General features: G+C 34.9%; 1 protein-coding gene across 1 annotated transcript in view; it reads left to right on the top strand.

Annotated features, from left to right (window-relative positions):
- Positions 1–1,388: 1,388 nt before the first annotated feature.
- Positions 1,389–22,520, top strand: part of LOC149805474 (protein FAM98A-like) — a 41,899-nt gene continuing 20,767 nt past the window's right edge. The window contains exons 1-6 of the mRNA XM_089950064.1: positions 1,389–1,472; positions 6,505–6,653; positions 8,058–8,114; positions 12,072–12,149; positions 14,656–14,756; positions 16,347–16,457. Coding sequence (XP_089806190.1) covers positions 1,435–1,472; positions 6,505–6,653; positions 8,058–8,114; positions 12,072–12,149; positions 14,656–14,756; positions 16,347–16,457 — 534 coding nt within the window. The 5' untranslated portion in view covers positions 1,389–1,434. The remainder of the gene's footprint in view (positions 1,473–6,504; positions 6,654–8,057; positions 8,115–12,071; positions 12,150–14,655; positions 14,757–16,346; positions 16,458–22,520) is intronic.

Raw genomic sequence — 22,520 nt, 5'->3', positions numbered from 1 at the left:
TTCAATTCAGTTTTTGGTTTTTAAAAAACTTCCATTGAGATGATTATCAGCAAAAGAACAAATGCCTTCACATATATACACTTAGTAAATATATGTACCACGTGACCAGTGCCGGATTTAGGACAAATGAGGCCCTGTGCTAGTTAAGTTATGAGACACCTTACTTGGGCCCTGAAAGAGGTAGGCCCGGTAGGCCTACTCAGGTAGTCAGGCATACATACTAAGGAAGTTTAGGACGTTTTGACTTTTGAAAAACATTTGAAAAATTCATCGTAAATTATTTTTTTGCCAGGAAGATGGGGCCCCCTGGCCAACGGGGCCCTGTGCTTAAGCACACTAAGCACAATTGTAAATCCGGTACTGCGCGTGACAGATTATATACCTTTGATAGATTGACAATGAAAAGACGATCTTGTTAATATCGCAATTACTCTCAACAAGCATGAATATAACATTTCAATCTCATTTATTCGTATATAAATAAGGACACGATCTTACTTATTCAACAAAGTTTCTTACAAATTAAACAAGCCGAGAGCCATGGATAAACAAATATTGTTACATTATACTCTCGTTTTCTTTTTACTGATAGATGATACTTTAACATCTAGTTTGATCAGAAACGTTTGTCTTCATGGCAGGAGAGAAAGAATATTCAATGCAGAAATGATGTTAATCTTCTATACTCAGATGCATCTGACAAATCTATTGCTGCAACGAAATCTTCTTTCGTGTAGAAAATTAATTGTTTAGACCATGAGACCCGGTGCTTAGTTTATCGAAACGGATAAACTCTTGTCTAGGAATTTCATTGTCTGAGAGTGTTTCACAGAGGCTTAGAGTTCAGAAGACTTGACTCAATATGTACGAAACGAGCAAATACACTGTGTAATTTGGTTCATTAGTGGTGAAGTAATGCCACCAGTCATGTCAGAAAAATGGGGGTGGGGGTGGATAACAACTTTTTGGTCTAAAACCCTTGTTCATAACAAGATTGACATTAAATACAGGAAACAAGTAGAAAGTTACATATAGAGATTTACATTATGACTGCACAAATAACACGAAGGTTACGTTGCATTACATGAAGTGGATACAGCAGAACCTGTCTTGAAAGAACACCCTTCTGCCAAAAAATAATGGTCTCTCAAAACAGGTGGTCTCTCATGACAGGTCATAACACTATATAACACTTAAATATATGCAAAGGTAACCTGGTCTCTCAAGATAGGTGGTCTTTCATAGCAGTGGTCTCACAAGACAGGTTTTACTGCACAAAGCGTATTCCATCATTTCTGTAGATAACAAAGATTCGGGCGAGACTTCACAATTTACTCCGGAACCAAGTCTCGAGTTGTGACTCGCTTCAGTATTTAGAGACCCGGTAGTTTCCGGTTTCACCGGCGACACAACAACGTGAAAAGTCCAACGAAGATGGAGAATGATATTTTAGATTCTTTGGATGACATTGGGTACTATTTCAGAACATAGTTATGAAATTTATTTTGTTTGTAATAGGAAGCAATATTAGAAGTGATTTATGCTGTTTTAAGGAAGTTCATGCCATTCATTTTTTCACCATATCAGTTTACTTTCAAGCCAATAGTGCCTATGTAAGCAAATTGGTATTTTGCCAAAAATGCACGAATTTTCAGACCTCTAGGGCTTGAACACCATTTATGTGAGGCGAAGTTTTTTATATTGCTTTTTGTAGTTGTTTAAGACATGCTGTGTGATGGTTTATTTTAAAAATAATTGATACGTGATCTGTTTAAAACTGCGCAGTGAGATGGCACATCTGTTATTTTGTCCCCAAATGCTAATTGCGAATTGCATTGATCACAGGGGATTGTATCGTCGCATACAGTTTAACTGTCAGTCGTACGTCAGCATAAAATAATACAAGGGAGGACACTTCTGTCCTTTCTTGCGACCTGTTTAAGAAATCCATGCCGATATTTCATGCAGAGTACTAAATTTGGTACCGATGATTAGCAGGGAGTGAGACATTTGAACCCCAAGAAAATTCCGAGACATTTCGATCCCAAGACACTTCAACTCATCCATTGGACAATTCAACCCCAATTCATGCATCTTTAAAACAGTAATTAGCACACTGCTAATGATCATTCCAACTAATTACTGGGTTATTCATTGATGTATGCAAATAAAGAATACAAACAAATCCTGCCAAAAAAGATGTCAACAGCTATTTATAAGTAAAGTCACTATTATTAAGTTAATCAGTGCACATTAATTTGAATGAAAAGAAAAGGAATGTGAACGCTGTGAAGTCTTGAACCAAACTATTGTCAAGGACTTGGGTGGTTTTGCTTATATTGTGATCTCAGACAGTGAGGAATGTGAGTTCACTTCCATATAAGGGTATACTGGACTCACCCCTGTGCTTTGGAGTTAAGAAAAATTACAAGACCTGTTTTGGAAGATTTACGAAAATATCAGAACTTGAATGATAGCAGCTTCCATTTTTACATAAATGACTCTTTAGTTTGGCATCTCTAGACCTCACAGTTTATGACCTTTGCAAAATCTATTTTTTCTTGTCACATACGTGAATAAAAATTTGTCTAACCAGCATCCTACAAAATTTACTGAATCAGCAGTTGTGAGCCATCATCATAATTTATTGAATTAGCCAGATATGACATATTGTATCAAGTTACTGAAATCACTAACTTAGAATACAGGAAGGGTTTTTGCGTTATTTTTATACACTGTTAGATGTATTGCTGTATTTAAGCAACAGTCACAATCTTTATTAAAATGATACAAATTTAAGTTACAACAATAAAAATTACATTTTTTAAAACTTTATTGAAGATTCATGTATATTAACAGGATCATGCTGGGCTTCACCAATTTTTCTAATTGTGATTTTTTTCTTTCTTATTGGTGACAGAATATACCATCTGGCAATTATTTTGGTGACAATAGTTTTGGCTGTTAAACTTGGATATAAAATTGCATTGGTCTCCATTGTGACATAAATGAATCCGTTATTCATATTGACAAACCACCCTAACACGGCATTGTTATATCACAATCCACTTTTGCTGATATCTGGCCTTAGTACTGTATGCTGTAATAAACCAAAATGGTGATGCTACCTATCTACAATTGATTACCTCGGAAGGTGGGAATGGGAACGGCTACAATTGATCAGACAATGGGAATATGTTTTCTTTTTTAACAATATACAAGAAAAAAAATAGCTTTACTGAAACTTCAAACAAAACTGATTACCCTTGAAGCACTGATCATTCGGTAAAAATATATACTAGGCAAATGAAGAAAAAAAATTCTGTCTCAGTCAATGTTCTGTAATTATTTGATGTTGCTGCAGTAATAATAAATGGGCATTTGTTTGGTCCTTCAAACAGGACCATTAGTGGCACCTAAAATAACCCTTTACCTCATGCAAGCGCCTCTGGATGCCTCTACTCCATTCGCATGAAAGTGCCTTTTTGACGCCTCTGCTCCATTCACATGGAAGTGCCTTTTGATGCCTGCTGTAAACATCACCCATTTTAAGCCGGTTTTTGTAGCGCCACCTTCGGGGAAACCCCCTATTATATACTACATTCATTTCTGTGAATGACAATTACGTCCGATCACGTGGACACTGTTTATGCTCTGGTCGATATCTGCTATTTAAAGTAACTGGGACATAATCTCCACTCTCCAAAATGGAGGTCGCAGATTTCATTCAGTACTTACAAAGTTTTCATGATTAGAATCACAACTATGAAAGATTCGATAACTTAGGTAAAGGCTCTGATACTGATGTAGGCAGCAATTAGTTTTTATAAATTATCAAATTCAGATGACTTAGTGTGTAGACACAGACAAAAAACTTGTAAATTTCGAGTATGAGAAATGGCAGCTATGGTTGGTCACGCGGCCTCACTGACATGATGGTGAACGAGTTCTCTCAAGATTATAAAGCACATAAAAAATTCTTCCGTGAAAAATAATTACAAAGCTATAACAATCTGACTTTATTCTTAAATCTTTCAACACATAATAAATATGTACCAAAAATACAAAATGGTTAAAATTGCTGTTAAACGTAACATACACTGCATTGCTTAACAGTTAACAGGCAGGTCTATGCGTATGGAGTCAAATAGGTGACAGGTGTTCTATTTATAGCACGCTGCACTTTGTAACTAGTTAAATGTAGGTGGGACATCTCACAAGAATTTTGTTAAACTTTTTAATTTGTTCACACTTTCATTTTTCTGTGAGAAGCCTCATCCATTTATAGCCTCAGCATCATGGTAGTTGTCTCTGGCTGACCAAAATCTAGGCCAGTTCAAGTGCATGTACATATAACATATAAGCAACTACACAGCCACATGCTAATAGGATAATGAATATCAGAGTGAATTGATGTGGTCTTCATTGTATTTGTCTGATCTTGTTTATAGAATAGCTAAATTGTAAGCAATGATACAAGCCCCTGTGGCATTGATATGGGCTCACTATGCAAAATACCAGTCACTGAAATGTGGTTTCCTGTATGAGACTGATTATTATGAGATTACCTTAAATTAGCGAATATATCATGCGTTCAGGTATAACACATCAAAATAAACTGAAATAATTGCCATTTAAAGGTATGTAGAGTCAATTTTAAAAAACACAAAAACAAACTGATACCCATTTGTTTTAGTTTTTAATGTTGGATATCAGACGGGGGCCAATTATGATTGTAATTGTAATCAATTGCAATCGATTACATTGTGATCTGTAATCACAATATAATAGTAACCATTGATTTCAGAAGCTCTGTAATTGTAATTGTCTTTCATTGGCAGCGTAATTGCATAGTGTATTTATGATTACAAATGATAACCAACCAAAGAATCACTAATTATACTCTTAATAATTGTAAGAATCATAAAAAATTTCATAAACATTAGACCATGCAGTTTGACTATTACAATATTGGCATGTTAATTTGTGTGTAAATAATGGTCAATAAACATTTACATACAGTTAAAGTTGTTTGTTTTTCAGTTATACAGTGTATGATATCTGCCTAGAACAAAGAAAAGATAGAGCATCTACCAAGCAATCATAATCTTAATCATCATCCTGTAATCATAATTATAATCATGGTTTCCAAATAAAGTGTAATTGTAATCATGGTTTCCAAATAAAGTGTAATTGTAATCATGGTTTCCAAGTAAAGTGTTATTGTAATCATGGTTTCCAAATAAAGTGTAATTGTAATCATGGTTTCCAAATAAAGTGTAATTGTAATCATGGTTTCCAAATAAAGTGTAATTGTAATCATGGTTTCCAAATAAAGTGTAATTGTAATCATGGTTTCCAAATAAAGTGTAATTGTAATCATAATGATCAGTGCCAAACCCGTAATCATAATCAAGCACCTGTAATCAACCCTTTGCTTGTTTGACATAAAACAGTAAATACCCAGTTGGTAAAGATGGAAAAAAAATATAGATTTGTAATATTATTTTGACTTTATATAATATTCATCAAGAACTAATTCAGGGAAGATTTTTATCGGCTCAGAAAACCATAGAATTTGAACAGTGATCATACAGTTTACTAACATAATGAATTTAACAGTTACTAGATGTAAATTCCTAATTTGCTAACATTTTGTTATTCTTAGTACTTTTTAAATTGATCGTTAAAAAAAAATCTGCAGAATCCCCGAATGATCTGATGTGTGGACTGACATATGGGACAGGAAGAAGTCGGTGGAATGGTACCTTGCATCCAGTAGATTAACACTTTGTTAGCTTTCACATCCCACTATATCTACAGTTATAAACAAATGTAATTTCTTCTGCTGAACGTCATCAAACAAAATGATCATCACTTGTTTGTGCAACTAATTAATGCCAGTGTTAGAAATTGAACCCCTTGTGTCATTGATATATCAGTTTGAAATATGGTTCAGTACCAGTAGGCATTGATTATCTTGTATAATATTGGTGAGAGAAAAAAAAATCTTATATTATGAAATATAATGAAGTCTATTAGATATAATGAAATATTTCTATATCCTAATTGGAATTGTAATAATTTGGGTCTTTTGTTTTTTAGCAGCCCTGTTTTGGTTACAGAAATGAAGCTTTATCTGTTTAAGTTGACAATCTATTTTCTCGAACCACACAATGGTTCCTGAACTAAAGTGGTAATTAATCCATAATCCTGTAAAGAATTTAAAAGCAAGCTATAAGGAACCTTTTTATGTCTTGGAGATCAAGTCCGTTAAGTGGTATTGAAAGGAAGGTACGATGATTTGAAGAAATATTAAGACAGTCATTTGGAAAAAGTGGCGCAAAGGAGAAGTTTTGAAATTTAAATTGCCAAATAAGTTGCTTCTTTTGAAATTAATTACCATCAGATAAATGTTAATGGGTTTTGTGAGTGCAAGCACCAACATATACCTGTACCATTGACTTTCAAATGATGTAACATCTTTCATGGTTACTGTTGCAGTTACACTGGTCCCCTGTTGGAGAATGAGGCCCTGAAGAAGGCAGTAGAGGAAGGGCCAAGGTCTGTGGAATACACCAGTTTGGTGTCATGGCTTGTGAAGGAAATCCAGGGATTAGCTTCTACAGATGAGTCTGTCAATCCTGTTACAGGTATCCATAGTCATATCAATATCTAGAGTATTATAGTTGAAGGTTATTGGAACAAATGGATTATTGGCTAAATCAACCAACTTTACATTACAGTCATCACCCATTAAAGCTTTAATTCCACCATTTACCATAAATGTCACTTTTCTTCCAATCTAACTCAAGTTTGGAAGAAAGGAAATGATTTTGTTAAAAAAGCTATCTGACATAATCTGTTCTGTGAATTAATGAGGATGTGACATTTACATGACTATTAGATAATCAATTTAGAATTAAGAGGTGTCACCCTGTAATTCTGTTCTTTGTTGGGAGTGCTTTAAAAGTAGTGATGTAATATATCGAGAAATTCCATTATTGACTAATCAAATAACAACAACATTCGCACGTGGTGCACAAATAAAAATAAGACTTGGTTGAATATTGGTGATAGCTGGGCCACTGGAATGCTTTGAAGGGCAAACATGGGCAGAAGACCGTCCAACATAACAGTGTTATGTCCAACATAACAGTGTTAGCTTCTTATGTTTAGAATGGTGGCGTCATCAGATTTTGTGTTCCAGCTTCCAACTGCAATCGGTTCACCGATATCACTGATCAACATCAGATTAATTTATACACATGTGAAAAATGGCAGGGTTTCTCAGTTTGAAGGAGAAATGACATAGCTTATAATGTGATGAAAGGTAGATATGATGTGGATTTAATGGAACCAGTCAATGCTTAGGGCCAGTATCTTTCAAGATCCAGTATTATTCAGATGATTTGGCATATATGACTTTTTGAACATAATGGCAGCATTGGGGCTTTAACAACCACCTCAGGCATTCTTACCTGCGATTGTTCATATGTATTTATACTTATTTACATTAAAACATTAACCTCTTTTATCAGTGGGTCATGCTAGAGGATATTTCAACAAAATAGAAAATAGTTGTTCTTGTCCATTACATTTGGCATCAGTACGTTAGGAATATGAAGGTGACTTTGCCTTGGTACAAATTGGGGCCTATCGTCTATTTCTCCATTTGAATCCAGTATTCTGCATGAATAAAAGAGTTTTGCATGGTTTTGAGTTTATAAATCTTGTGCTTTTTGCTTTAAAACAGTAGAAATAACCACCTGTTTTTAAATCATTTTTTGTACATATTTATTAGATTATGTTGGCCTCACATACTAGTCTGTTGTTTTTAATGCCAACTATACGACTGTGGCTCTCTAGGAAGTCACATTTTCTACTCATTAAAGAAAAACTAGAATAATCTAACAGTGTGATAGTTAAAACCAGCATTATGTATTGTTCTTTTGACCCAGTGAATATTTGTCACTTTTTTGGTCATACTTTCTTGATATACCTGTTTAGATATCTTACAGCACTATTCGTATATATATATTTTTTTGTTGTTGCAGGTTCAGATGATGCTACTCATTTTCTGATGGAGTTGAGTGGCTTCCTGAGGGAATATGGTATGTTTTTGTTTTAGAGCACTTCCAAGAAATATAGTTTACATCGCTGTAAAGACAGATACCAGTTTGATTCATTGAGTGTAGCCATTTTTGTAAAGCCCTCATGAAGCTCTGTATAGTGATCACTTTGGGATCTGTGTGCGTGTCCACCCATCCATCCATTTCTAGTCTTGATTAACCTCAGTGTTAATGATGTTTACATGCAGTTGACTACGTTGTCATATTGCTGGATCTGTGGATACAACATAATTTTCCACCATCTTGAGGACTAGTTCAATTTGCAGGGTGTGGCCAACTTCATGTAATACCTTTTTACATTTGAAGGATTTTAATCTCTTTATGCTGTTGCACAGTATCCATTCTCTGTTACCAAATATTAGTTTGTATTACAATGCAACCCCGCTGTAACACAAATTTGGATATAACTTGGTCATGGCATGGCTCCCAAATTTTTTTTTTATTCATTCACACATGACAAAATATTTTTTGTTCAAAGTACATGAAATAGTGTATAAAAAATGTATTATCATTATAGGGACACGAGCGCACATGAATTTGAATTTAATATTATCATGGCATGGTTCTTGAAATTTTAAATACATGTATGTGTATTTTTCTTGTACCGGGAAAGAATATCTATTTAGTGTTAATTATTGGAAATTTGCAATGGATAAATGTACACGGAAACGCATATGAGAAAATTTTAGTATGAAATTTGTACATACACTGTTCATAGACCCTGTAACATAATGAACCGTACACCTGCTTCATCTTTCTTAACCTAATTTTTCCTATTGAATTTAGACACATAATGATGTGTGACAAAAGTATTGAATAGTTTAAATATGTATGCAATTTTTGCAATGGAATTACATATATTATGGATAAATTGCAAGCCCCGATGGTACGATATCAGATGGCAAGTAAATGGTGTTGATACTCTGTTCATGCTGTATATTAGACGTTGAATTGAGACACATGATCTGGGAAAAAATTATTGAATATCTGTGTGCAATTTTTCAATGGAATTACATGCATTATAGATGAACTGCATGCCACGACGACACTGTAGTTAACAATGTTGATACCATAGTCATCGTATACATTAGACAAGAATACACATATATGTGCCAATGAGTTGTTCTCTGAAAAAAGTGAAATACTGTAAAATCCCACATTAATGTGACACTGATATTAATATGATCCAATTTTTGGACCCCAATTATCGCGTTATAGCTGGGTTCCACTGTACTAATAATAATACCAAACTGTATGGACTTACTAAACTTAAGAGACAAAGGACAATTTTATGTCACAGGAGGCAACTGAATAATTTTTGTTCTTGTAGTGTTATCTCCATTTGATATTGTTTCACTGATAATACTTGAAATTGTAGTAGAAACTGCTTTCAACAGGAAATAAGCACAACACTTTTATCGATAAATATTAATATAAGTCTTATATGAAATATAAAGAAAAGAAAATTTAACACTTTCACACTTAAAACTCCCTCATGTGAGGCATAAAACTATGGTTCACATTCAGAAAAAGTACCAGATCAGTAATTTTGTACCAAGACACACAGTTCATTGCTGCTTTTCATTGAATTCCCTGTCAACTAGTTCCCAACCCTCATGAACACTCTCAGGAACATGTTTTGAAATCATTTGCTCTGGGGATGTTATTAGCAACTCCATATTCAGGCCTTTTACATTCTAGGCAGGATTGAGGTCCTAGTGGGACTTGCTTTCCTGGACAAGGGGCCCTGAGTGGCAGAATGGTCTAAAGCGCTCAACATTATGGATCACTGCCATCTCACCTCAGTCTGCGTGTGTTTGAGTCTCAGGCTAGGCCAATGTAGTTATGTGGGAAAGCTTGCCAGTAGCTTCCACTGGGTCAGTGGTTCTTTCCGGGGTTTTCCTTGGTTCTTCCTCCACCATTTATACTGGCTGCCATGTATAGCCTATATTATGCTGAAAAATGGCTTCAAACCCTATAACAAGAACAACTTTCCTGAAGAAGCAGCCTTTCCATAATTAATGATCAATTGGTTCCTTTTTTCTTAAGTCAGATCTGCATCTGCTATGTGGAACTCTTTACAATCAGGTGGATTGTGAGGCTCCCAACCTTTAGTTTGCCAGTTGCAGGTTCAAAAGCCTATTCACTCAACACCCTTTTACTACAATGGAATGGTCTCGATGCATACTTCCTTACCTGTAACCCATTCAGAAAGTGAGGGAATCTGGGTTCACATTGGTCATAATTACTCCCCTTAGGTGTGAAAAATCCAGAAGCAAAAACCTCAGTCTAAGGCTGGAGAATGCTTGAAAAATCCTGCCTTCTCACCTGCTGAAACAACTGCATATGTAGTTTTTCAAATGTAACCCAGAAATGTTGAACTTACACATCTGGCTCATGTCAAACAGTCCTTCATAAAGAAGTGTTGTACAGAATTGCATGAGCAAGAAGACCCACTTCTCCAAGAGTTTGTGAGAGGAATGAGTTGTTTTCTTAGTAGTATGAGCAGAGAAACATATCTTTTAAGAGTGTCAGTTCAATTTATAGCTAACTTCCATCTTTGACTTTTCAATAGAAGTTCCCTTCTGTCACAATAAAAGGCCACCATTCCACAACTTCAAACTGGATTCGCCATCATGGAAGGTAGAAACAATGCCAGAAAAAAATGCTATTAACTGTCTAACCAATTTGAACTTGGGTTAGCCAAAGACCTTGACTCATATGAAATGGAAGTTACTGTGGGGTCTTATGTAATTGAATAAGGCACCCTTCAAAATACTATAAAGAGCCTAATTGACTTGTCTTTCATACAAGACCTGCTTTTTAGTCACTCAAGCCTCAACATGCAAAATGAAATTCATTCCTTATCAGTTGACCTGAACTATTTTTGCATTTCAGCACCATGTTTATGGCCTTTGGTTTCATTGCAGACAACAGGCTTCCACTCATGGAAATCAATCTGCAGTCTTCAAACTGCTGTCTTCTTGGGACCTTTCTTCCGAAGGGTATCTTCAGGACCACATTATGACATTGCACTGGTACCTGAAGTATGCTGTTATAATATAAAGAGAGAAATGTCACTTGTTCTACTGCTCAAAAAAGGAAATGCCTATATTTCCAATTAGGTTCTTTTGTTTTAGATCTATTGAGTTATCTGTCCCCATCTGATTTCATCTTGGCAGGCTACTTTTTGGCACTTTTGATGCTAAACAAGCAAGAATATCTTTTTTGTGCTTGGGTGGACTGGATTTGTGATGTGGTTGATATTATGATATGTTATGATCAGGTAAATGTTACAAAGGAAATGTTTTGTACTTGAAAAATTAGTTTTCATGCTTTACTGTAGAATAATAATATAATTCATATTTTATTTGCAGCAAAATCTGTGAGAGTTTTCTGGCCAGCGATTACCATAAAACATGTCTTAATAATGTTGATTATGCAGTCAGATATTCGTTATGTTTGAGTTAAGTTCCAGTAGGAATTAGCCAGTTATTATTGCCTAGTGGTACAAGGTCTTTTGTTTACTCAGATGACCGCTGTATGTGTGTGTGTATGATTTTGATTTTTAACGTAGCCTTAACATTTTTCAGTCATATCGCTGCATGTCTGCAGTGTGGCAGTTTATAGTGATGTCTAGCACTGGGGCATCATGCCGCAGACATGTAGCATTATGTCCCACCCAATCTCATTCTCACACCAGATCAACAAGTCTTGACACTAACCTCTTAATTCTGAAAGCCTAGTGAGGCAGCTGTTAGTACCATTTTTATAAGTCTTTGGTATGATTCGGCCGGGTTTTGAACCAGCAACCTCTCGCATTAGAGGTGGGTGCTCTAACCACTAGGCCACTGGATCTAGACCACTGTAAAGATTTATTCAAGCTAACATAATCTGTGATGTGATACATTGCTAAAAGATATATATTTTTTTCTTCAGGTTGTCCATATCAGATTTTAACCGATGGACCTATCAGTCAACGATTGAATACTCAGCAAAGTAAACTCCAATTACTTGGTAGGTTTTGTGAAGGCTGATGGTTGCTATTTCTCATTCTGTATTGATAGGTGTAAAACCACTCAACCACTCCTTGAGTAAACTAGTGTGGTTATTGTCAAAACGGTATTCATGTAGATGAAACTTGCCTGTTTTAGTGTCCCCAAGTACTGATTTTATGACTGATTATTACAAGAGGTATAGGGTCTCAGGTTAGTATTGACCTACCTGAAAAGGTTGAGCTTGCCATCGCAACAAATAATCCTGAATTACACAGAATAATTTATTTTAATATTTATATCATTCTTAAATAAACATTCACTGCATGTGTAGAGACAATAGTAAAGGTGGAAGTACATGCAGAATGTGCATCCATGACCAAAATGGCAAAAATTAGTTGATGACAAGGAAGTGCACTGTTGCAGATATAATCAAGACAAGAGACTGAAAGCACCATATCTGCTGGGAAAATGAACTCAACTGCCTAAAGTATGACCCAGGAGAGTCTGTGATATTGTGTATTTTTAGTAGCACAATTAAGGAATAACCACACAATGCAGACAAGTTCAATTCGGAATGCTTATTCAGTATGTGATATAATTCTATCATGTAGGAGGAAAGCAAGAAAGAATACATAGGCATGTGCCATTGACAGAACTCTTTAGTAAAATGAAAATTTTGGTGATTGCTAACATATACAAGATTGTATATAACAGTGTAAAGCTGGTATTGAATAAAACTAATGCTGATATGACCTCTAACATAGCTAACATAGTGGCTTCCCAGATTCCACTTCTTTTGAATGCATTGTGGCTTTAACTTTTTACCTGCTGCTAATGCATATATGTGACAAAAAAATAGCCTTGTACCCCTAGAGATGCTTTTACAAGCTACTAATAATACTCCCTCTGACCCTGTTGGCTCATATATGCATTTCCAGCCAAGGGTTGGGAATCCCCAGAAACACATATAAACATTCTGTATTAAAGCTTTGCATTGGATGAAATTGCAAACATCCGGTCTTTTCTAACAATATTTAGCCATTGAAAATAGTCCTTATATAACATGATGACAGTTATCTGTTAGTGGTTTTACAGCATATAAGCAGGAATTTCCACTGAAAACAAGCTCAGTTGTCAAAGTGAAACAAAATGGCAACATTCATGTATTCTGCGACGATTCTGACAAAAGTTTTGAAAGTGATGACAGTGCCTTTAATGATCAAGATGAAGGGTCAGACATTAGTATAAGTCCTGTTTTGATACTTGACATTTTAGATTTATCTGAATCTGAGGATGAAACATGCGATGATCTTTTCTGGTTGGAACATGTGGGGACAGTACAACATTTAATTTAGATGAAAAGCAAGGGAGAGAAGTTTCTTTTTACAGTTTTTGTTTCCCCAAAGAAATATTACAGTTGTGCAAAATGGCGGTGAGAAAAGTAGTCTAATATACATTATAAACACAACAGATATCTTGAGGTATGTTTTTATTATGAATATGTGAATATAAACATTGATTCCTGTGGATTATATGTACTTTTTGGCAGAAATGAGTGGCACAGAACTTTTAGTTAAGTGTTTCAAATTTTATTTTTCCTTAAATTACCTAGTTTGCATGGGACAAGATTGATATAGAAAATGTAGACAGCATGTGTACTAACTCTCGAAACTCTCACTTGGGCAACCATTATGATGCTCTGGGTTTCAGCCTACAAACAGCCTGCTAGAATTCAGGCTGCTTATCTGGCTTAGTAGGCAGGGCAGGGCTGTAATGTACTTGAAGTGGGTTAAAAAACAATACTTGCTGTTGTATCTAGTTAGTCTTGAACTAAAATGGTGCAGATCTGATCACACACATTTGTACTATTGAATCAAATTTGAAAAACCAGACCTACAGTACTTGATCGCTGAGTCAAGTCAAGAGTCACTGCTTTCATTTTGTACTTAATGAAGCTTGAGTATTTTGACCTGACATTGTATTTAGTTGATTTTTTGTGTGTTTCTTTTCAAAAAGAAAAACAAATTGATGATTTGCACTCTTGACAGTGATTTCAGGATCAAAGGCTTTTATCTGAAGTGACTTATCAGCTTGAGAAAACAAACAACCATCAGTCCTAGAGATTATACTTAAATGATACCAGTTCATTAACATGTTTGTATCTTTGTTGATTTTTTAAAGAAATTAATTTGGCTTATGTGTATGCCTTAACAGTATCAAAGATGAGTTTAATGATTGTATCAGATTCCAGGTCAAAGGACATGACAAACACTTTATTATTACACTTATATGGAGAAAACTTGAACACATAAAAATATTTTTGTTTGCAAATTTGGTGTGATGGGGTTTGAGATGGTTTATAAGATTACAAGAGGATGAAATTAAATTCTTTTTGGATTCCTGTGAATTCGTTTTGACCAGTAAAGCACCAGTCCCTTCATGGGACTCTTGTTTGGATTTTAAGGACTCTTTTCTCTCTAGTTGGAATATGTGTACTTTACAAAACTCAAATCTTTTTTTCTCAGATTATCTCACAACAGAGTTGTCAGCCCTAAGAATCATAGCAGTGGAAAAACCCAGCTCTCTGAAACAAGCATCTTCAGAAACCACAGATGTGCCACAGCAGGTTTGGGAAATGCACTCACAGTCATGTCTATTAATTGACATATCTCTCACTATTTTCAAAACACATATCACTTTTTGATGTTCTTATTGATTTTAATGGCCCATTTTGTTCCATTATTGGCTCAGAGATAATGAGGAAATGTGAGCTAAGTGCCTTTCCATAGGACACACTAAGGCCACTGACCTGAACCCGCCTGGGCTAGTTCCCAGTCAGCAACCTTTGGATTATAAGTCCAACAGAGCTGCCATGGCAACCATATTGTTGGTACTGTTTGGCAGCAACATACTGCACTGGCTTGTGTACACTTTACATCCATCAATCAGAATGCCCTCATGTTTTATTGATAGGAGTTGCATAATTTGGCATTGCAGAAAGACACTCAGATATATGATGATAATGATACTTTAGAAATTTAAAGCTTTTGAGGACAAATATCTAGCTTGGTATATGAAGAGCTGATCCATATAAAGAAAGTTTGACCTTGAAAAATAACATTCAGCAATGTTTCAACAAATGATTGAATAACTCCATTTATAATTTTTAATGCTATTCCTTTAACTTTTCAATGAACATTTGAAGAAATCATTTGGTTTCCATAGCCAAAAAAAATATCTTTCATATTGCAATTTGTGATGATATTGAATTATTATGATGTTGATATGTTTATTATCAAGTGATACCAACCACGAGCAGTTTAAAATGATAATTATTTGCACCATTATTTATTGCATGATTGGAAATGCAGAGGACATTCTGTTTTTGCATCTTGCTGTAAACAGCATTGACCCAGGTTTGTTGTAATGTGATGTACCAGCAGATCAAGGTCTTTTTTGTTGCCTCTTCTTGTGTTTTCAAGCAGATACCTTGATCCATATGTACATGATACAATGGCGGATCTAGTTCTACCCTTTTCACAGCTGTGTCCACATTATACTTAGTTAACAAGGGTTGCCTGCTTTTAAATTTTGGTTGTCATGGAATTTTTCTATTGCTTATTTAATCAAATTTTCTGTATAATTGGCAAAAAAATGAAGAAACAGTTTTATGGGGTACTTAAAATTACATTTTAATTTACGCATTCATATTCCATGCTAAATATTTTGTTACGAATATGCACTGTATGAGAATGTATGTACTACCATTTAATTTGAGAGTATTATTTACGTGTTTAAACATGGTGGGGCTGCAGAGATATTTTGATAGTCCTAACAATCACAAAAATGAATAGCCAGACATTTAATTCATTAATCAAGGGGTTTAATGGCTATTCTGTCACTAGTTTAGCTGAATTAGAGTTATTTTATATGAACTTAAAGGAGATAACTGTGCAAGGCCCTAAAGATCATACTGGATCATCTGACAGTGTTAATTCCGTGGAATTTATATGTAACAGCCTTAGTTGGTTACATCACAGCAGTTTCTGTTGTTAAAACTATCTTACCTGAAATAGCTTACTGTTTTTTTTTTTTTCTCCTTTAATCTGTAAAACAAGTCATTAGTGCAAATGATTTTTTTAAAAATATCAGAATTAGTTTTGATGTATGTGACTGAATCTTCTGTTGCTTTTTATCTTCTTCTGTTTCTTTCCAGCTGGAAAGTGACACTGCAAAGCATTTGAAGATGATGCTGATAGCACTAGGGTTTCCTAAACCACCTCCCACTATAACACCATTCCAGCTCTGTAGCAAAGTAGAAGCCAAGGTAATTTGTTAATTCATAATCTTGAAACCTGCAGGAATTGTCTCACTTATTCAAGCTAAATTTGGGATCATTTTGATTGTGCACTTTGGGCTTGCTTGCCTTACGTATTGATTTGCTAAATGCTCGTGACCTCAGAATGATCTGAAATTCAGTTCAGCTTTGGTCAGAATTGAATAGTATTTTTTATTTGGTTTTAAATGTTCATGAATTATTGTTTTTGAGCACTTTGTTGAGAAAAGAAAACATTTGAAAACACATTTCATTTTTATGTTTCATTATAAATGTGATTGGTATATAGTGTTACCTTCATCTGTCCATCATGCAAAGTTGTATGTTTTGTTCAGTTTAGACAGTGTGTTCTATAGTCTCATTTCTTAGCTCAGATTGACTGGATTTGAGTTAATGGCTGGTAGGTTATATTATATGGAATAAAACAAGGAATATTGTGGGGTTTAACGTCATTTGTCAGCACACGTTAGGCTATGCATGGCAGCCAGTATTAATGGTGGAGGAAGAACCCAGGAAAACCCCAGGAAGTACCACTACCCACAAGAAGCTACTGGCAAGCGTTCTCACATACCCACGTTGGCCGAATCCTAGATTCAGACAGAGGTGAGATGGCAGTGATCCGTAATGGAGAGCGCTTCAGACCACTCGGCCACTCGGGGCCCCTGGAATAGTATATACCAGGAAAACATGTTAAATTATTGAATTGCCTTATGATACAACTATGTAATAATTTTTATAATTCATGATTTTATGCACCAAGCAGGGATGGATGGTTAAATCCCATGTGCTGATAAAAATGTGTGGGCAGCACTATGTTTTGCAGAGTTCATGTCTACAGTTTTTATGGATCATCAATACAGATTTATCATACATACGCCACAAGCTTGATAACTTGCGAACCTGCTTATAATGTCAGGCGTGGATCCCATTTTTTTAACCAGAAAATACCCCAAAAATGAATCCCTATTTCTTGAACTTTAAGAAAATTGCAATCAAAATTGGTAACTGAAATGTTGATATATCACTCTTTTTTTGTTTGAAAATGGTAGATAGGACCTGGAAATTTTAATCAACATTTTAAATTTATCAACTTTCAGGTAGAAGTCATATAATGGGTTACAGTTTGTTTCCAAACAACTTTCTTAGTACACCATAATTAAAGATATTCAAGGAAATTTTGATCTTTGAAATGTCACTTATGCCTAGTGTAGGCAGTATATTAATATTTAAAATGCCAATTAAATCATTTCTGTTGAGTGAAATTTGTGTTTTAATTCTACCTTTTAGCTTGTCTTCAGTGTAATCATCATAAATGCAATGTGTGTTTAAACATAAAATGTGTCAATCCACCGTAACAGCTATCTCCGCAAGAGTTTCTCTGAGAACCTGATTAAGTGCCGACCATGTTTTGATAACTGACTTGCAAAAGTATTTGCAGACCTGCCAGCTCTTATGATTTTGCCATAAGTCTTACGAAAATTACCCTTAAAATATGGACTTACGACTTTCTAGCAAAAACTATGGAAAATTATGGTTGCCGAAAATTCCAGATAATTGGTTCATCCATGTTTTGTTGAAATCCAGGTTTCATGTTAGAATTAGTGAAATTAGTCAGGGAGCCAGACTAACTTTACAGTAGCATCTCAGACGCTTAAAACTACACCTATTTGTTCATGAGAAGCGTCTGTATGATCAAACTGTTGATTATAGAATTTTTACAAATGGCATCCAGAATGCGATGCATGTTTAATATGAAAGGGAAAATAAGCTTCTAGAAAAGTGTTAATAATCGAACACAGAAGAATAAAAAGGAGTCTTCAAATTCATGTGAATAAAAGCTGGACAGGACACAATTACATTTATTGGACATCACATGCCAATTTGAGTATGTCTCGTGGCGGCAGGAGATATCGTTGCCGTCGTCGTATGAAATGGAAAAGAATTTCCAAGAATTATGTCAAGTTGAGAGATAGCAACAAGCCACTGAGCTGCATAGGGTTTGGAACTAGAGTTCATGCAGCTGTACTAGTGGTAAATAAAGTCCATGCATACTTTACAAACTTTTCAGTTGAACATAATGTTTATCGTCGATGCATCAAACTTTTAATTATGTTTTCCAGCTTTACAGTAGCAATTAATGATATTTTGTTACACCTTACTGAAAACTGGTCAGTCTTACGGGAAAAAATCAGCTGCCTTACTGAGATGGACTTGTTAGGGTTGGCAGGTCTGTATTTGTTGTATTTATGTATTTATGCACTGAATTAAAAGCTGGCCTCCTTTGTATTATCATGTTAATTATGCCTTTTGAATCAAATAAAGGAGGTGGAATAAAAGAAAAGTTCAAAGGCATGCAAATCTTACATACTTAAAATCTAGCTGCCCCAGTTGTTTGTCAGGTGAATTCACTTCAGTTGTTCAATTGAACACTGTTATAAATGTTATTGTGTATATAGCATGATTAAACTACCTTAAATCAACCGACTCATAACTGTGATCAAAGATAGCAAGGCAACCAAGTGAAATGAATACTTCATAAAATAAAAATCTTGGTTTCACAGATATGGACAATTGTGGGCAAGTGAGTTTCAGAGAATTCCTGAATTAGCACTTAGAGATATCCTCAAGGATGATAAGAAGTTTCACTGTTACTTCCAATGAAATCACGACATCATTATTGTACAAATTGAACAATAAAAAAATTGAATTTCGGCATAGATAATTGTCCCACAAAATAAGTGTTGATAAGAAAAAAAGAATCTTGTTTGGTGGTGTATCAATAGTTTATCTAGTTCCCTGCTACTTTGACTCCCGACTTGGAACTATACTATCAAATACCACTCCAGGAACCAGACTAATCAAGAAAACAAAAAGCAGTGACATAATACACAGATGTTTTTGCATATACGTGATGGTTATTGAAACCAGTTGGAAACTGTCACGTTGGACATTTTGAAAATGAATATTATTTATACAGAATATACAACTTCATTAGAAAAAGCATGTTATTAACAGCTATTATCAACGTGATTGTAAAATGAGGATTCAGTCGTTAAACAGCCCAGTTCATTACCCCCCACTGTTTTCTCAAGGTACTAATAAACTGTATCAAGTGGGACCCCAGGTGGCAGACGGGTCTAAAGCACTTGCTTTTACTGATTACTGCTATCGTGCCCCCTGCCCACCTGGGTTTGAGTCTCAGGCTTCGCCAGTGTGGGAAAGCTTGCAAGTAGTTTCTTGTGGATTGATAAGTCTTACCAGAGCTTTCCCAGTTTCTTAATTACACTTTCCTCCATGTATAGTCTATCTTGCACTGAGGAATGTCATGAAACCCACAACAACAACAACCTCAAACCTCAAATAATTAGCAAAGTGGTTTATATCAGCTGACCATTCAGGTACATTTTCTTTGTCAGATTTAGGTAAATGGTTTTGCCTTACATTTTCTTTGTCAGATTTAGGTAAATGATTTTACCATACATTTTTTTGATCAGATTTAGGTAAATGATTTTACCGTACATTTTCTTTGTCAGATTTAGGTAAATGATTTTACCGTACATTTTCTTTGTCAGATTTAGGTAAATGATTTTACCGTACATTTTCTTTGTCAGATTTAGGTAAATGATTTTACCGTACATTTTCTTTGTCAGATTTAGGTAAATGATTTTACCGTACATTTTCTTTGTCAGATTTAGGTAAATGATTTTACCGTACATTTTCTTTGTCAGGTAAATGATACTACCTTACAGTAGTTATTTAACTTGTTTAGTGTTCCACAGATGGCAATACTTGAAACTGTTGTAAAAAATGTTTTAGAAGGAAATCACCATAACAGTGACTCAGAAATATTTGAAATGGTAATACATACATGCCAACCATTATGTATTTGGCATAATCATTATGCTTTTTTTCACTAAATTATGCCTTACGTGTAAATGTATTCGTATTACCCATTTTTGGTTCGTCTCCCTCCCTACAAAATTAAATTTGTTTTCTCATTTTTATTAACATCCCATTCATCATTCAGACTATTCTTGAAAAGACGGCTTCTATGTAACTACAACATAAGAGTACGTTTGTCCATTGCCTAGCATGCTCTTTCCCAACAGTATTATGTTCTATTTATAGCAGCTGTCCTATTTCCAAGAAACATGCTGGTTTTACTTGCAAACTTTTAACCTAGGTTTCTATTTATAGCAGCTGTATGACTTAGTTAGGAGAGAACTGACTGGTTTTCTAATTTTTAATCTTTGGTTGCAGATTCTTTGTTCTAATTCATATCTGATACAGAACCAGTCTGTATGTATTTGACACTAAAAGTCAAGTCAGATTTATTCAAGTAGATGCATGTACTAGAACAAAAATGTTTTTCAGATAATTTCACAGATGGATTAGAGAAAGACGAAAAACCGATTCAAAGATGAATACATGAATTACACAATACAGCGTTCCATTCTAGGGCAGCTTCATGCCTACTGCAGGCTGTGTGGAAATGATTTTAATATTGGTCATGATAGTAGAACAAAGAAACCTTGAATTAGCTTGTTTTACAAACTCCAGTGCTGAGGTAACTTATAACATCTTTTTAAAGCAGAACTAATAAATGCAGAGGTGTTATTTACTGAGTTCTTAATAGAACACTGACTACCCCTAACAGTAGAAGACTACGTTGGTCCTTTGTTCAAAATCATGTTTCCTGATTCCAAAATTGCAGAAAATATGCATCTGCAAGAACAAAATCATCTGATATTGTTAGGTGTTTAGCAGAAGATACTTCGCTTAAATTTGCAGAAGCCATGAAAATTGGGCCATTCAGTATTGCAAGACAGGAGTAGTGATTATGATGGCAAAAAGTTGTACCCAGTCTGTGTAAGACTTTGACAATGAAAAGGGCAAAGTCAGAGTGCTCTTCTTTGATTACCAGAATTACCAGTAGATTCTACTGGAGAAAACATTTTTTTATTTGCTTGATAATGCTTTGAATAAACCTAATTTGGTAGAACTGAATTTGATTTTCAGCTGATAATGCATCAGTGATGACTGGAATTCATAAAGGAGTTGCATTTTATATTTTGAAAAAAGTCTCCATCAGTGGACATATCAGGTTGTCCCTGTCATATGATGCACCTTGCTGCAGGAAAGGCTGCTGATAAATTTAATGCTGTATTGATATTTGGCTCAAGATTATTTTAGTCCAGGTCATTAGAACATTTTCCACGTATTGTCCCATATTATTTAACATGATGCAACTATGCACAGCAAGCCTATGTGGATATCCTTCCCATTGGCCATAGGTAATTGGAAAATTAGCTGCCAAGCATAATTGATTTGCATGTCAGAGAGGTCTTTTGGTTCAAAATTTAGAACCAGCGTCCTTATGGTTGAGTATGGCTAGTTAATCTTTTTACCACCCATGACTTTTTATTTGTTGAAAAAAGTAGAAAATGTTCTGTATCCTTCAGGAAATAACACCTGTTACCAGCTTTCTGTGATCTAGTTTATTTTGATCACTATTTCCGACTTGGAAGGAAAAATATAAATATTTATATGCAGAGATATGTGCTGTGGAAACACAGTGTATGCATGTAATTTTATTATTCTTTAATTTGATTCGGATATACAATTTGATGTTGGGAAATTGATATATATATAGTTGGCATGTGGAGGCTATAATTTGTTCGACATTGAAGTGTTCATCTAGGATTTGAATTACATAGGTCAGTTGGTCCTTCAAATCCATACTGAATGGATCAGTTTTGGGTCAGTGTGTATGTGGGTAAGCTGGCCAGTGGTATCCAGTGGGTTTTCCAGGTTTTTACTCAACCAGATATACAGGCCATCATGTATGTCCTATCAAGTATTGAAATATGGCTTCAGACCAAAAAAAAAAAACTTAACTAATTTTAGATCACCAAGGATCACTATTTTGTACTGTAGTATACCAGTGTACTTCATTTACTTAAAATAAATTGAATATCTCAGTCTTATTTGTATTTTTAATGGTATTTAATTATTACTCTTGTTTTTTGCTGGTACTTGAAATGTTCACTGTTC

This window comes from Sinohyriopsis cumingii, chromosome 2 (genome assembly GCF_028554795.1).
Source record: "Sinohyriopsis cumingii isolate HCF-2022 chromosome 2, ASM2855479v2, whole genome shotgun sequence".
Taxonomy (NCBI): domain Eukaryota; kingdom Metazoa; phylum Mollusca; class Bivalvia; order Unionida; family Unionidae; genus Sinohyriopsis; species Sinohyriopsis cumingii.
Note: the sequence above shows the minus strand (reverse complement) of the source record. Positions and strands in the feature narration are given on the sequence as shown.